Genomic DNA, 17,846 nt, shown 5'->3' on the forward strand with positions numbered 1-17,846 from the left:
CTGTGGAAGGCTGAGGTGCAGAGAGCAAGGGTCAATCATGGAGGTCCGGGAGGCCCACCTGAGGATGGACGTTCCCAGGAAGACTGTGGAGAGCCACCAACATATTCTAGAATGGAAGTGACATTATCCAGTTTCCCTTAAGTTAGGTGACCCAACAGCATATTAAATGTCAAGAGATTTTAGTTAGGGAGAATTCTTAGGAGGGTTTTAACAATTTTTGTCAAAAAATAGCAATAACCGGGCTTCCCTGGTGGCGCAGTGGTTGAGAGTCTGCCTGCCAATGCAGGGGATGCAGGTTCGTGCCCCGGTCCAGGAAGATCCCACATGCCGCGGAGCGGCTGGGCCCGTGAGCCATGGCCGCTGAGCCTGTGCATCTGGAGACTGTGCTCCGCAGCGGGAGAGGCCGTGGTGGTAAAGGGCCCGTGTACCGCAAAAAAAAAAAAAAAAAAAAAAAAAACAATAACCAACAAACTCAATTTGAATGCTCTAAAATTATCTGTGATTTTGGCACATGACACATGCCCAATGTGCCTTTGTGAATGCCTCTACGGTGCAAGGGAAGGACAAACTTATGTAGTGGGTGCTTTTGGAGCAATGCGTCCTCACTGGACAATCCCAGTTCCAAGAGCAGGAGCATTTCTGGACCAGGAAACAAGATGGAGATGGCTGGGTTCCATGGAGGCCTCTAAGGTGATAATTAGGTGATCTTGCACAAATCGCCTAACTTCTTAGAATCTCTGCACACACACTGTAAACTAGGACAGAAGGTCAAACAACAGCTCTTGCAGCTTTAAACTCCCTGGTTTAATATACAGTCTTGAACCATTTTTATTAATAATAAAAATTCACAATTTACAAAGTTTGTAGTTTCCTGAAGTTATATTTCCACATATCTTGCCATAAGCGGGCTTGACAAGGACAAACAAATGAACAAAAACATGTAAATACCTCCACTTTGCCGGAACCATCATCCACCATATTATGCTGGGCTGCCACTGGTGGAGAACTGTGTAATTTTGAGGCGTCAAATGGAATTTGTTTTATTTGAGCCACTTTCTCTGTGACATATACTTTCCCAAAGCCATTACTCTGATCTTTATCTCTCCAGTCCTTAAAGAACTGTTTGAAGATTGGTGTTTCACCTCCTTCTGGAAGAACTTGAATCTGAAATTTAAAAAATAATAATAATTATAAAAAGAAAAATAAGAGACCAAGGAAAAACACTAATCTAGTAGTGGAGAAAAAAACTGAGGAAATGCAAAGATGATTCTGTTTTTTGTGATGACAGATGTAAACTTAGAAGCTGGGATCCTTAATTGAATGCAAAAGGGAAGGTTATCAAATACGAAGCTAAAACAATGCAACCTGGCTTTTTTTTTTTCTTACAGCTAAAGTAATTGCCACTGAATCTGGATGTTTGAGAGAAGAATAAAGTTATTTCGTATGTTATCATTACAGTCAAATAAGTTTGACTGTTTTCCTACACTAGGTTCATAAGATGTCTGTGACCTGACAGAAATGATCTCATTGTGCTACTTGTGCCAGGACATAAAAATGAAGAGCAAAGATGAGGCTGAGCGATTCAGAAAAGAAGAGCAACTATCCAGTGTCTATGTTGATCTCCATGAAGGCAAATATTCTCTGGGCATTAGCCCATGTCTATACAAATTGCTCTAAGGAATAACTGATAAATGCTCTCAGTTAATTCAGTTGTGGTTGATCATCTAGACTTAAAGGCTGTGGAGGAAGTGGATGTGTTCTTATTCTCATCACAAAGTCCTGTGGAAGGTCTGATCTCCAATTTCTGCAAAATTCCATCCTCCACACAGATATAGTTCTAGGGACGCATGGCACACACGTGAGAATGACTTCCGTGCATAAGTTATTTTGAACCAAATTCTTTCTTGAGTTTTGTGGCGATGTCATGAGCTCCCATGTTTAAAAACGTTTTTTCTAGCCAGTTCATTTCCACATATACCTGAGTATGAGTAGAATAATGCATTTGTTCTAGGAATTCTTCAGCTATCTTCATGGCAGCCTTTCTCTCCTGGGGATTAGCATCTCTACCTAACATGCAAGATATATGAAAGAGACAGAATTTCAGAGAAGCAAGGTATTATATGATTAAGAAATATTTGTGCACCAAAAAATAAACATAATTATAATTGAATTTAACTACAACCCTGAAAGAATAGCAAAATTTTCCTAGTATACTAAATATATTTAACAATATTGTAATGAACACTCTGTATAAAAAAGATTCTTTTTATAGTGCCCAAAGGCTTTCTTTCACCCCATCATCCCTGGTAAATAATGCTGGTAGGAAGAAAATATGGTTTTGATGTCTGCATTTTACAGATCATGCAGAAAGGTAAGGTTTTTTTAAGTCAGAAAAGATGTTTTATTTACCTTTCCGAAGAAGTATGTATAAATCTGAAGTACATCAACAATACCAATGGCATTTTTTACCTTTCCATACAAAAACCTGTTTTGCAGCACCGTGGTCCAAAATGAAGCATTCTTCAGAAAGCAGCATCGCCATGGAGAAGGGGTTTTCTTCTGCCACCGTGCTCAACTTCATGGAGCCACTGGCATCTGAAACCTAACATGAAAACCATGAGCTTGCTTGGGGATGATCAATATGTTCTAAACTCTTTGATCATGGTGATGGCTGCACGACTCTGTACATGTAATAAAAACCACTGAATTGTACACTTTAAATGGATAAACTTTATAATCTGTAAATTATATCTCAACAAAGCTCTTTCAAAGAAAACAAACAAACGAAAAACCCCATGAACCCAGTTATACCCTTAGAAAGGCTTTTTTAAAGTCCTTTGGGGTAAAAGTATTACTAATAAAAAGTTAAGTTTCAACACAGAAAATAATAATGAATAATAATGGATAAGGTTTGTTGTGATTTCATATATACTAGGCACCACACAACTTTAACAAGATTATTTCTTAATTTTTTTTAATACAACACTCTTTTAAATAGGTGATAACCTTACACTCACTGCACTCATACAAAAAGCTAAAGCTTAAACGTTCATTCATTCAACATTTACTGAGTACTATCATATGCCAGACATTGTGCTAGGGAAGGCATGGATACATTACAGTTTATGCTTACAGATTTTTTTCAATATGGGGCCTGTAATTTACCTCAATTTATTTAAATACTTTGTGTAAATTATCAAAGTAAATATCATCTGTCACAAATAAAATTGTGTCACAAGTAAACTTACCTAGACTCTTGAAGTTTGTAAATGACTACAGAATATATATATATATATATATATTTTTTTTTTTTTTTTTTTTTTTTTTTGCGGTACGCAGGCCTCTCACTGCTGTGGCCTCTCCCGTTGTGGAGCACAGGCTCCGGACGGGCAGGCTCAGCAGCCATGGCTCACGGGCCCAGCCGCTCCGCGGCATATGGGATCCTCCCGGACCGGGGCACGAACCCGCATCCCCTGCATCGGCAGGCGGACTCTCAACCACTGCACCACCAGGGAGGCCCCCAGAATATATATGTTTTTAAGTTGCAGGTGATCTTACAAAATTTGCTAGGTTAGAATTCATTGTTTTTCAAAGGCCTGGTAGGCTGCAAGGTAATCCACCTGGGCACTTGTTAAATATACAGATTTGAGGGCCCTACCTAGATCAGTGATGGGGTTTTGCAGCACTGTGGTAGGGCTTGAATTCTGTATTTTTAGAAATCGCCCTAGGTGACTGCTTCCCAGCTCTGTTCAGCAATCCCAAATTAAAGTATTTTCAAAAGGACTTTAGTTAGATGTGTGCAATACATTAGAGATCCACTAGAGGGAGCATTGTTTCAGGATCAACATGTTCACATTTAAAAATATTTCCCTTGTCCCATAATGCTGTCCAAGAGGGAAAACAGCTTTATTTGATGATGTGACATAAAAGATGTTTGTTTAACTGTTGCAATTGGGTTTTAGAAACAGTAATAAAAAAATAAGCAGCCACAAAGTCTTTAGAATAACAATTTCTGTGTGGCTTATATTATCAGTATTTAGGAGTGGTAACCACGTTTTCCTTTGCCATCTAGGAGGAAAAGAATCTACTTCCCCTTTCATTCTACAAAAAGGAAGTTATTCTATACAAGTTAGTAACTTGATCTTCATTTAAAATCACAGCGTGTCTGAGCCAGAAGATCCCTTTAAAGAGCAGCAAATATAATTCCTTCTTGTAAGAGATGAGAAAACTATTTAGTTCTGCAGGGACGTTAAGGTCTGCTCCAAATCACTTGCTTAGAAAGTTACAAGGGGAGGGAATGCTTGAAGGATCCCATCTGAACCGTCTCCTCAACTGGTACATCTTGTGGATTTTGTTACCCTCACCAGCAATAAAATCATAAAATTGTGGAGTTGGAAGGAACCTGAGTAATCTTCTAATTTAATCTCTCTCTCTCTCTTTTTTTTTTTTCAGATAAGAAAACTAAGACCCAGAATGGCCATGTCTTGCCCAAGGTCACGCAGGCAGTCCTTCCCACAGAGCTGACATGGACCTAAGTCCGCCAACACCCAGGACAGTTTTTACCCTGTTTCCTTCCAGCTGTTTGATTTGATAGCCTTGTGCTCATAACAAAGAAAGCCTTCATGATGGCTAAACAGGATATTTTAAATAAGGGGATGATTTTATAGCTTATTAAGATTTTATAAGAAAAAGCTTACTAAGTTTTTTTACTTCATGAAGGAAACATTTTATTGAATGTAATTTATCAAAACATATTGCTGCAAACTAATACAGCAACAATATATAATTTTATTTAAATCACAGCAAATTATTATTTGTTGTTTTTAATAAAAATTTTAAAAGTAATAGAAAGAGGAATTTAAATAACTATGCTAGAGCAAAGAACGGATTCTGCCCACACGTTTCTCTTCGAGGGCAATGAGGAGAAATGCCATCTGTAGCAAAGAGTCCCTCCCAGTACAGCCCTCCCCAGCAGCTTCCAGTCCAGTAAAAACAACAGAACTCCCTAACAGTGAACCCACCATGTAGAGTTTAGCCATTTTCCTGTTAGTTATGTCTGCTATAATGTCGTCATCCTCTTCTCCATCCCTAAGCTCCGGCTTTTCCCCTAAAACCTGGAAAAAAAAGTGCACAAAGATAAAGACCTCTCATTAATGGTGCAAAGTTTAAAAAAAAAAAAAAGTAAAACAGCTTACATTTCTAAAGTCATAGATTATAAAATATTGGCAATCAAAATGACCAGGCTCAGACATGTCTCACCAGTCATATTAAATTGTCCTTTTACCATGGGTCAAATCAATCAATGGCATTTAGTAAACACTGAGTTTGCTGGTGATGTGAAGGAGAAAGTGAAATCCCAAACTTGAAAGTGTAGGTCTCCGTATTATTGAAGACTAGCAGGAATTAATTAAAATTTGAGTTCTGCGTTCAGTTCTACAACAGAATTTCTTCCATGACCTCTGCCTCTAGAAGCAATCTATAGGTTTTATTAATTTATTATCACAAAGACTTGGTCAAAATTACTATCTGAGGGTAGGGTACTATTATCATTATTGATTTAGACTAAAGTGTAAGTTAACCACACCATGCTTTGTTTCCTGCTGTATTTTTGGCACAGAACAAATGAATGTCGAATGAATGAATGCATTTATTTATTCTTTGCATATCTGATGCAATCCAAAAGTTCAAGTAAAGCATTTGGTAGAAAATATATTTGAATCTGCTTTGAATTTCTGTACACCAAAATCACAAAAAAAGTCTATAAAGCACCTTAATTAATTAATTGACAAATATCATAGGATGTTAAGGACGGGAATCAAATATAAATTTATTGAAAACAATGTTATTTTTATAACAATACATAGATATAAATTCAAGTTTAGAAAATAAAAAGAAGCTATTCACTTAGATTCAATAAATATTTAATATACAATGAGATTCCTTGCATAATGCATTTTATAGTCAGTATTCCTTACAATATATTGTGTGAAAATATATACTGCTGAATATCAGACAACAATAAAAATGTATATAAATTCTAATCCTTGCATGAGCACGCCACAGCCTCGAGTTTAGAAATACGTTGAAGACTTATTTCTTCTCAGAATATGCCCATCTTTTTATTTATACAATGATCAATAAAACCCTTTAATTACTGACCACACTAAATGATTATAATATAGTTTTTCTTTTTTTTTACTAAAAGTAGGATCAAGACAAAAATTAAAATACAACCAAAAGTGCTTTTTTTACAAAACAGTTTTACCTTGGTAGAAATATGTGTAACTTATAAGAGCAGTGAAAGGTCTCATATACCCTTTAGAAATTCTACTTCAACCAAGACAGTAGTTTGGAATCAATAGTTTGGGTTAAGGACATATTTAATACTGGGAAGTCTCCCAGTGGACTAAGTAAGTCTGAGATTTGGGGCATACTCCAACTTTCAATTTTCAGACAATTCCCATGTTAGCTAGGGATCTTAGCCTCCCAAAGGACTGTAGCATAGTTGGGAATTGTACCCAGGGAATTTACCAGAAACAGGCTTAACTCCAGAGGTACAGGGAGGCTGTATATTGTCAGGTATCATTTTTTTTTTTTTTTTTTTTGCGGTATGCAGGCCTCTCACTGCTGTGGCCTCTCCCGTTGTGGAGCACAGGCTCCGGAAGCACAGGCTCAGCGGCCATGGCTCACAGGCCCAGCCGCTCCATGGCATGTGGGATGTTCCCGGACCGGGGCACGAACCCCTGTCCCCTGCATCGGCAGGCGGACTCCCAACCACTGCGCCACCAGGGGAGCCCTGTCAGGTATCATTTGAAAATTCAGTTCAACAACTAAGCATTTACCAAACACCTCACTGGGATATACAAAAGAGCTTCCAACCACCCTGCACAACCCTTAAAAACTTTACATCCTTCCTAGAAAGAGGAAAATAGTTTAATACATTCACCTTATCAACTATGCCACATATTTTAATCTTTGAAATAAACTGTAAATACAGCTTTTCTTTTTCTCTACAGGTAGGATAATGCCTAAATTTAAAATACCCATTTTAGGTTTCTCAAGTGATGAGCATTTAGCTCATGTAACCCTTTGTGTATGAAATAACATATACTTTGACAATCTAAAGAGGAAGACGAAGAGAGAAGCCTTATCTCAGGATGTTCCATGAAAGTTTTATCTATTGTTCTAGCCAAGACCTTCCACTCCAGCTTGGAGCCCCCCTTTCCTTCAATTATTTTCTATAAATTTCTACTTAAAAGTACCACCATCCTCTAACATGCTCCAAACGTACCTTATCTTTCCACAAAACTGACCATTCTCAATTCTCTGTTTGTGTCAGTGAATCTCTAGTCCTCTATTCACCTGGACTTAAAATCATGTCGTTAGTTTTTTGTTGTTTTTTTAAAATTAATTAATTAATTTATTTATTTTTGGCTGTGTTGGGTCTTCGTTTCTGTGCGAGGGCTTTATCTAGTTGCGGCAAGCGGGGGCCACTCTTCATCGCGGTGCGCGGGCCTCTCACTATTGCGGCCTCTCTTGTTGTGGAGCACAGGCTCCAGACGCGCAGGCTCAGTAGTTGTGGCTCACGGGCCTAGTTGCTCCACAGCAATGTGGGATCTTCCCAGACCAGGGCTCGAACCCGTGTCCCTTGCATTGGCAGGCAGATTCTCAACCACTGAGCCACCAGGGAAGCCCCATGTCGTTAGTTTTGAATACTTCCTGTCCTCTACTTTGAGTCTCCTAGCATATTAGTCATTAAATTCTCCTTCTTTATGATGATGTTTAGAGTCACTGTTTCCTATCTACATTCATCCCCACCTTAATGAAGTTCATCACCCAAGTCACCGCGTATGCCTACTCCTGTCAATTCCCTCCTGCCTTCAGTTCCCCCCCATCTTTTCATCCAGAAATTTATCCTGTACAATGGCTGGAAGGCCCATCTTATTTCACTTTACTCCAATGCTTCAAGAATATGACTCCAGATAAAAATTTATATCTTTTATCTGCAGCAGTGATTCTTAAGGTTCAATGTGCTCAAGCAACATCTGAGTAACTTGATAAAATACAGATTCCCAACTACCAGCTATTAAGTCAGTGGATCTGGGGTGAAGCCCAGGATTCTGCACTCCAGATGATTCTGAATTGGATGCTTACTGACAGAGCCCCAACTCTTCTCTCTGGATTCCAAGGCTCCTCAAGAGGCTGGATGTGACCTGCTTGGCATTATTTCCCAGCATCTACCAAGTAGCCTTCTCTAATCAAGCTCATGTTTCCCATGTCCCCTGGGAGCCATGCACTTTCCTTCCCCAGGGCTGTACCTAATGCTCTATGTAACTGCTACCTAGGTTGACTGGCTGTGGCAGAAGCAAAACTGAACAATTATTCTTTGGTTGATTCAGTTAATTATAATTAGCACAGTAATAGTTACCACTCATTGGATGTCTACTAGGAGTCACACACTGGATCAGGAGCTTTAGACACATGTAATTTAAATCTTATAAGAGCTCCCATTAACCAGATACTGTTATCATCATTTTACAGAAAAGGTCATTGATGCTTAAAGAGGCAAAGCAATTGTTTCACAAAGCTGCTAAGTGTTGAGACTGAGATTCTGGTATAGGTTCCTTTAATGCTATTTCTGTAACTTTTAGAACAATTGGTTGCATACTTTCCTAAATCAAGAGAAACTAGGCAAGTCTTTGAAATAGACAAAAAGATTCTTTCCATGGATGGTGTCTAAAGGACCCTTCTGGTGATCTGATGTTACAGAGGTCTGCACCTTTCCTTCTCTTTGAGTGATTTATTTATTTATTTATTTTTGCGGTGCACGGGCCTCTCACTGCTGTGGCCTCTCCTGTTGTGGAGCACAGCCTCCGGACACGCAGGCTCAGCAGCCATGGCTCACGGGCCTAGCCGCTCCATGGCATGTGGGATCTTCCCGGACCGGGGCATGAACCCGTGTTCCCTGCATTGGCAGGCGGACTCTCAACCACTGTGCCACCAGGGAAGCCCCTCTTTGAGTTATTTTCTAATCCAGTAGAAAACTGATAGCAGCAAATGATTTTGTCCACAGAGATGCACAGGAATTTTGTCTGGTGGAGATGAAACTAATTTCTGCCATGTGAAAGAGGCCAGTTTTGCAGTTACTAGCAAATTCATTTCAACACTGATTGCCCATACCTTTGTTTGTTCTTTGCATCCTCTTTGAACTCATTATAATATCTTAGTTGTTTTATTAGTGAATGACTTAAATGACATCTTTGACATGGTTATTTTATATTTGTCTGAGATTCATGATTTTACTTCTTTGAAAACTATCCTTTAACACATAGCACCCCACTTGTCTAAACCACAGATATTGGAATCTATTTATATATTTATTGCCTTTTACTATGTTACATGTATTTAGCTAACACTTTTCAAGTCCATTATGTGCCACACTAAGTACTTTAAAAATTTAATATAACTGATGCTTACATGTTACTATGTACCAGACACCATTCTAAGCACTTTACATTTATTAAGTCATTTCATCTTCATAACAAGCCTATGAGGTGCCGTTATTATCCTATTTTATGCCTGAAGAAACAGACTAAGTAACTTGACCAAGGTCACGCAGCCAGTAAGTGACAAAGTCGGGATTTGAACTCTGACTCCAGAGTGTGTGTTCTCAACTAACAGGCTGTGCTGCCTCTTGTAGATACTTCAAAAGATCTTCACTTAACTGTTTAGGCCTTGTCTCTGGAGATACAGCAGAAGTTTTTTCATAGCAGAGACTGTACAGGGGTCACATTTATTTCTCCCATTCGGATCAGAACAACGCCAGCAAATACCACAGGTGGCACGCGTCCCATACACTATGGTTACGGTGCTCTGCCTTCCTCTCCACGTAGCTTTCATCTTTCTCCAAAGCCTCTCTGTCTACTCCCCTTTCCTCTTGGCTCTGCCTATGCTGTGGGTATTAAAGGTCAAAAGAGAGAAGTTCTCTCATCATATCAGAGTGCTGTGGGAGCAGGCAGCCCTTAAAGAGAAGATACAACAGGGTGCAACAAACATGAAAGAGCTACCAAAGAATGTAAAATAACAGAGCAACAATACTTCTTTACCCATAAAACTGTCAAAGGTCAGGAGAAAACTGACCATATCTAGTGTTGGGAAAGATTCAGTATTCTACCAGCCACCCTGGTGAGAAGGAAAATTCTTAAAAGTGATGACCAGTAGGTAACAGAAACCTTAAAAGCATGCCTATCATTTAATCCAATTATTCTATTCTAGTAGTTTATGCTAAAGAAATAATTTAAGTGTATGCAAAAAATTAATTTAATGAATATTCACCACAGCATTATATAATATTAAAATATGCAAACCACCTAAATGTCCAACATGGAAGGAACTGATTAAATAAATTAGGCTACATCCAAACAATGGAAAACTATACAGTCATTATAATATCAAAAATTAGTTGATTATCAGGAAAATCTTCATAACATTTCAAATAAAAATCTAGATTTCAAAGCATTATCTACAGTATGAACGCTTTCTTGTAAAAGCACAGAGCTGCATATGTGAAAACAAAGATTAGAAAAAATTTGGTCACTCTTTTTTCAAAGGTGAGACTTGGGGTGATATTTTTCTCTACTACAACTATATTTTGTAAAATTTCAACAAGAAACATGTATTTTTCTTTAATAAATAAAACTGTAAAAACTTTTATTAGAAAAAACGCTGACCTCTTGAATTTGTTTTGCTCCCAGTAGAATAAACTGCAGTATTTTATTACTTCAAATAGAGTTAATATCACTTCATTTTAACTTACAGTCTACCTTAGGCTTCTGCCTCAGCCTTATCCACTAAGTTCATCAAAGGATAGTAAATATTACTGGATTCCTAACTGCTCTAAGGCATTTTGATCAGCGAAGCATTTGTTAATGTAAAGACCTAGAAGGAGCCAGCAGGGGCCCAGGGTTCTTAAGTTTTTAGCTAGGAAATTAAGTGGCTCCAAAGATCGCATGGACTATTTTGTTACAGGTGGGATGTGAATACAAAAATGGGAGCATCTTTATCTTTTCCTCTCTGTTTTGTCAGTAACATAACGGAAACACTTAACAACATTGTCACTATTCCAAGTACATTAAAGAGGTTGGAAATTTGCGGAAATACAGTTTTGTTCTCTGCCTAAATAGACCTTCTTTCCCGCTGTTTACTCTTTGCCTTCAACAGGAGATCAATTCAAAATAACTCAGAAGATATTTATATTAAATCATTAAAGCAAATACACAATCCAACTTTAGATTCACAATCCTCTAGCTTCAGAATTTCTAGGTTTTCATGACCTGTGCCAAGACCGTCCTTAGCGTCTTGTATGTTTCTTCTATACAACCCCCTGTGGCTTTGTTTTAAAACATAAGTTGGCCTATGTGTAAATTTGTTTTCTCAGAAAGAAGGACGAAGCAGTTAAAAACTTTGCCGTATTTTCATAATCCTTACAGAATTTTCACATTTGCAATTGTTTTTATTTTGAATCTTTTAGCCAGCCCCACATATTTTGGATACAAAATTCCAACATTTGCAATCTTGCTCACACAAGATGCATTTTCCCTCCTTCTGATGTCTGACAGAAAAGTCGAGATGCTTGGACGCTCTACAGTAAGTAATTAAAGTGAACAATAAGCAAAGAGGGGATAATACGTGGCCTGGAGGAAGAACAGTACATAACTCAAAACTCCAGGTCACCTGGGATCAAAATGATCTACCCCGGTGTCAAGTCCTACAGACATTTAACATAGAGGGTCTTATGTACTTCCCAACCCAAGTTCATCTTGACAGATGAGGAAAATGAGGCTGAAAGAGGTTAGGAGTTTGCCTTAGGCCCAAATCTTATAAACACAGAAGCGAGGATGTAAATCCCAGGGCTTCCAACTCCTACTGCAGTGCTTTATATAGATAATGAGACATGGCACTGTTCTTACCTTAATTATTTTACTGTAAACGGCTCTGCTTCTTTTATCACTAAAAACAGAGTAAGCTTCCAGGTTCTAAGAGATAAAATTTTAATTACTCAGTAGTTTTTGTGTCTTACTTCCTTTCCCTAACTGGTAAAAAAAAATCAGTACATTTCAAGCATATGGAAAGAAATTGTTAAAGTGAAGTATAACTTCATAGTTATGGTGTATTTACTTACTTCAACACTTTTTATGCCTTTGGTAAGACTACTATTTGATAATAGGGAAGAAACACATATAAAATGATAGGCAATTCTGAGAAGAGCCACGAACTCCTTTAGCCAGCTCCACTTAACCTGGGTATGGTTCCAACATTTGCTCTCCTGCTTTCTCTCAGTGATGTGCTTCCCCACCTTTAAAATACCTTTCCCTCTTTATTGATATGTCAAATAAAGGGTAATTTAATACATCAAATAGTGGATAAGGTATTTTAGACAGAGAGAAAGCGTGTGAAAGACATATTTGGATAAAAGGACAAAGTGAACCGGGCATCTGCAAAAGAGAGTTCGCTTCATTATCTAGCTCAGGGCTGTCCAGTAGAGTTTTCTGTGACTGTAATATTCCATATCTGTGTGTCCAATAAAGTAGTAACTAGCTACCTGTAGCTACTGAGCACCTGAGATGTGGCTTATGCGACCAAGTAACTAAATTTTAAATTTTATTTAATGTTAGCAAATTTAAATCAAAACCTAAATAGCCACACGTCTCACAGATGCTGTATTTGACAGTGTAGCTCAGGAGGACGCAGAGAATGTTGCGGCCTTGGGAAACTCATCATGATGCAGGTCTGAACCTCAACATTACTGTAACATCAACGTATTAGATATCAGATTTAGGGGGTCAAACTCATGAGAAAGTTTACTCATAAATTATTATAATATGGAAAGCTAATCCACAGGTTACTATTACAGAAAGCTAACTTATAAGTTTCTTTAACATGGAAACCCAACTCACAAGTTATTAAAATATGTAAGCCAGAATGTCAACTTTTTAAACTACAGCAGCTGTTTTTCACTGGCTGCATATTAGAACCACCTAGGAGTTATGATAAAGAACTCAAGTTTGAATCCCATCTGCAGAGATTCTGAATGAAGCCCTGGCACTGTGTATTTGAAGAGCTCCTAGGGCCTGGTTTGGTGATATGACTTAAACCTTTAGTGGCTTCAGCTCTGTTAGCCTGGCTCACTCATCTTAACCAGCAGGACAGGTCTGCCAAGTCTTTCTGATTTTCACTCACCTTCACATAAAGAATTTCTCTGCTGGACAAATGAGCAGGCCTGGTAGTGTGGAGGCTGCCCTGGGTCAACTCTTAGGTAAAGAGTTGAGGCCCTCTGCTCCTTCTGGGGATTATTAAACCCTTTTATTGTAAGATCTCAAAGCCATTTGGACATTTCTACCCGATCAGTGCTTGAATGGACACTTTCATCATTGGCCTTAGGGGTTCCTAATCTCTATGCTTCACAATGGGCAACCCCACCTTTGTCTTTTTGACAATCCCTTCATTTGCTAAGATCAGACAACCTGAGCTGGATGGACCCACAACGAAGTGACTCTGTGACCTTATTCTCATATTTAAAATAGTATGATAAGTAATACCACTCACAATGATTATGATGATTAAGTGAGGTAAATAAACCTGAGTCACATATAACATTTAATGAGATTAGGTGGAGTTTAATGGCAAGAGAGTTGTGAATTTTCTCTTTATCTACATAATTAAGAAAATTTCCAAGCACCAAAATTTAATTGAGCAAACTCAAAGTGGCTTTCATCTACTCTGAGGTTCTTGAAAAATATTTGCATAACTTTTATACTCACATTAAAAGAATGTATTTTCTTTCAAAGAAAATGTCTACCCCAATTACCCTGCACCTAATGCCTCCATAGTATGGATGAAAGGTTGAACGCTGACACTAAGAGATATGAAGGGTCAAGCCAGCCCGCTGAGTGCAAAAATTGTGCTACAAAAGCTATTACTTATGATATGTAATAAAATAGGTATGATTGTCAAAAGTGTGTAGCAAAGTTTTGGAAGTTATAAAATAACTATAAAATAACTTCACAGCAGATGAGATTCTCTGCATATTTAAGATTTGCATGCTCTGGAATGAAGATCTGCCATGATCTGTGAACCACAGGTCTCCCATTCCCATTCCTACATGGGCAAGTTACATAGTCTCTCTACGACTTACTTTCTTCATAAAGTGAGGAGGTAGAGATGCTACTGCTGCCCCGCCCATCTCACCTTGGTCTACCTCAGAGGTCATCGCCAGATAATTTCTTAAAGGCCAAAGCCTTCTGCTCTCTGTCTGATGGCATTATCTGGCCACCAGGCTGTACTGTATCTACAAACAAGGCAGGCTAGAGGTTCTGGGGAGTTAAAACCCAAGGAGTGACCCTCAACAAATGAGGGATGGGAGTTACCAGCTAAATCCTGCAGCCACCTCAGCCTTCAGTGGGCCAGTTCTGAAGTGTTCTCCATACAGTTTCTCAGAGGGCCCCTCAGGGACTAAGTCCCAGTTGTCTGCAGCAGTAAATAACTTATTAACAAACTATTGCCTCATTTTACTTCTACTCTGCGCTTCCAGGATCATCTTCCAAATAACAATCTGCTCACAAGTCTCCAAGTTGGTTTTTGGAGGAACACAGACCAAGACAGGGGATAATAACTGTATCCACTTCACAGGGCTGTTGTAAGAATTAAATGAGCTCATCCATGTACAGCCCACAGAAGAACGGCAGTCGTATGGTAAACACTGAATGTTTGTCCTGGTGGTGCTTCTGGTGGACCTCCTCTGCAGCAAATAAAATCCATGACAAATTTGTTTCTTAGATTATGGAATTTCTGTGTCAATGATAAGAAGCACTTGCATCACATAAAGAAAAATGCAGCTAGAAAGAGTAAAAAGTGAACAGAAAATTCAGCTGACCAGTGAGCCATTTGCCCTTACCCTTGTAAGGTATGACAAGATGAAATTATGCCTGTCACCTAGCAATGGAGCACCACGACAGTGAATAGCAGAGCAAATGATATTCAATTGTGGGGCATTTGCTACTTGCTTTGGAACAGTTTTTAGTCAACGTATTTGTCTTGTCCACATGTCCTCTATCAGATTTCATCAAAATTTATTTTTAGTTTTGGTTGGCTTTTTAGTTACCAGCCTTCATTGAAATAGAGCATTGATATTTAATTTCACAGTTACACATGGTGTAGGACTTCATTTCCCAGTATATTTGTATGGCTTTTTTGTGTACAGATACTAACAGATTTTCTGTTTAATAGTACGTTAGTACCTCTTTTCTGATTAATAAAATGTTATGGAATATCCAGAACTGAGGATTTCCTATTGAGAGTTTCCACTGAGAGGATACTGTATTGACAAGAACAAACCATGCTTTCCTGACAAATCCTTCTCACATATAAATATATATATATGTATATATATACATATATATACATACACACACACACACACACACACACACACATATCCAAAACAAAGTAATTGTAAAATGGTGACGCGCTGGATACCTTGCAAACATAACAGCAATTCTAACAGCAATAACAACACTTTTGCATTTGCAGAAGTACTGTCAATATAACCCAACTCCATCACAGTGTGATCCTTGGCTCTGGACAAACATGACTTAAAATCACAACCTAAATGGCCTCTATCTTAGGGAGTTCTGTCCAATACGTGAACACTTTTCCTCATGATATTAAACAATAATTACAAAATAAATACTAAGGAGTTGTGAATCGTTGACTCTTGAAAAGTCAACCTTCTAATATCTGGGCTTGGCTAATTCTTAGCACAAGATGTTAAGAGGAAACATATAAAATTAATATTACAGTTAACTATTTATATATATTTTAACTATTTATTTTACAAAATGAATGTCAAGGAGTTGCGAATCACTGAATCTTAGAGATCTGACCCTTTGATATTTGAGTTTGGCTAATTCTTAGCATAGGAATAAGAAGAAATTGACCTAAAAGTGCTGAAAGAAAATATAGTCTTACTGTAAGTTTTTTTTACTATATATATATATATATATATAATCACTAATATTATAACAAACATGAGGAGAAATATAAATAATAGCGAGACTAGAAACCTGCCATTCTAGTTTAATATTTGTGTTAGTTTATCATTTCAAATATAGAAAAGATCCACCCTTCCATGCAACCCATCTGTCTTGGAATTGCGTTATCCTGCTGATGGGTTCTATCACTGTTCCCTCACTTCAGCTGCAAACTAAAGGGGAAATGACCTCATTCGGAAATGCTTGCCAAGTAGTATTAGTTTGGACTGATTATATAAAAGTGACATCTTATCAGTGAGGTCACAAGTCTTCAATGTTGAACTTGGGAGTGACAAAGTGGAAGATTATTTGAAAAATTACTATCTTAGTGTTGTATATAGTTAACTATACGTTTACTCTATTTCTTATCTTTGTTCAGAATATTTCAACTTCCCCCACTGGATGAACTGGTGAGGAACAAAATGGATATCTGAACTAAATACTAGACATCCAAATAAAAGATTCGTTAAAATAAACGACAACAAATGAATGGTGCCTTGAACAGTGCCTGGCACATAAAGTAAGCTATCAATAAATGGTAGATACAAATAGCTGCAGCAGCTATAGTGCTCTTGGAGAAGCATCATAACTTTGCAGCATGCACTACTCGTCACTATAACCTTTGGATTTGGGGTGTGTACTAAGTATCATTGCTATAAAGCAAAGCGGGGGAAATGATTTAATTACAATGCAACAGATATAAGAAAAGGAAAGATTTCTATTTTCTGGTACCTCTGATACTTCCTCTCTATACGTAATATGAGGACTAATCTAGAGAGAGTGGCAAATATTTTGTCTCAGACTTTGTTCAATTTCCCAAAAACTTACAAAAGGAGGTTGGAAAATAAAGGAGGGATAAACAAGGAAGCTAAAACTAATTGGATAGCACACAAAGAGAAGTGTACCTCTCTCACAAAATGTTCTTTGTTGTCTCTTAGTGTTAAAGTGTTTACCATGCCTATTGACCAAATTAGTATCTCAGGCAACTCAAATTTCCATCCCCACAAAGTACAGAGTTGTGACTAACAATGAAGTAAGAGGGCAGCAGAAAATAATTTAATGATTGGTGTGTGTGCGTTACAAACCCACAAAATACCTATGTTTTACAGTTAAGGGGCTCAAAACACCCATGTTTAGTCCCTGACGCTAAAAAACTGTGATTTTGATTCTTATTTATACTATTTTCCTATAAATCTTTAGACTCTTTAAAAATACTGTATACTCACTGTTCCAAAATGCTCATGAAGGGGGTTTTCAAAACAGCTCCCCAACTTCTATTATTGGTACTTCTTTGGTTCATTTGATACTATTTTACAAAGATAAATGGGGATTGATTTATCTAATCAAAAATCATCCCCAGAAAATAAAGTTTCTCCCATTCTCTATGGTATCACTTTTAAAATGATTAAGCATGATTCAAATACACAATGTTATTTTAGTTAAAAGATTAAAATATTATGCCATGTAAATCCAGTAAACTCAAGGTTATGCTATGAAAGCAAACGTTTCCACAGAGAAGCTTCATGGAATGTTGACAATTCTAAATTTCCAAATTCCAGCTTGCTTTTTCTTCACCTTTTGCTTTACATGCTGAAACTGTACTACTATTCCAGTGCTTAGATGATTAAATGTTCTAAATCACTCCTGCTTTGACTTTCTGTAAATTTAAATTGTACAACCTTGGGAAGCGTTAGCACCACCGTCTTTGATGTTAAGCATTGATGTTAAGGATAAGACAAATATATTGGGTGATTTCAA

General features: G+C 37.7%; 1 protein-coding gene across 1 annotated transcript in view; it reads right to left on the reverse strand.

Annotated features, from left to right (window-relative positions):
- The window catches only part of SCIN (scinderin), a gene marked incomplete at its 5' end in the record, with an annotated part of 81,142 nt that overhangs the window by 31,830 nt on the left and 31,466 nt on the right, over window positions 1–17,846 (reverse strand). Inside the window, 4 exons of the mRNA XM_082632479.1 lie at window positions 949–1,164; window positions 1,979–2,067; window positions 2,470–2,602; window positions 5,022–5,114. Of these exons, the coding sequence (XP_082488605.1) occupies window positions 949–1,164; window positions 1,979–2,067; window positions 2,470–2,602; window positions 5,022–5,114 (531 nt within the window). The remainder of the gene's footprint in view (window positions 1–948; window positions 1,165–1,978; window positions 2,068–2,469; window positions 2,603–5,021; window positions 5,115–17,846) is intronic.

The sequence above is a fragment of the Mesoplodon mirus genome (genome assembly GCF_964341445.2).
Source record: "Mesoplodon mirus genome assembly, chromosome: 9".
Taxonomy (NCBI): Eukaryota; Metazoa; Chordata; class Mammalia; order Artiodactyla; family Ziphiidae; genus Mesoplodon; species Mesoplodon mirus.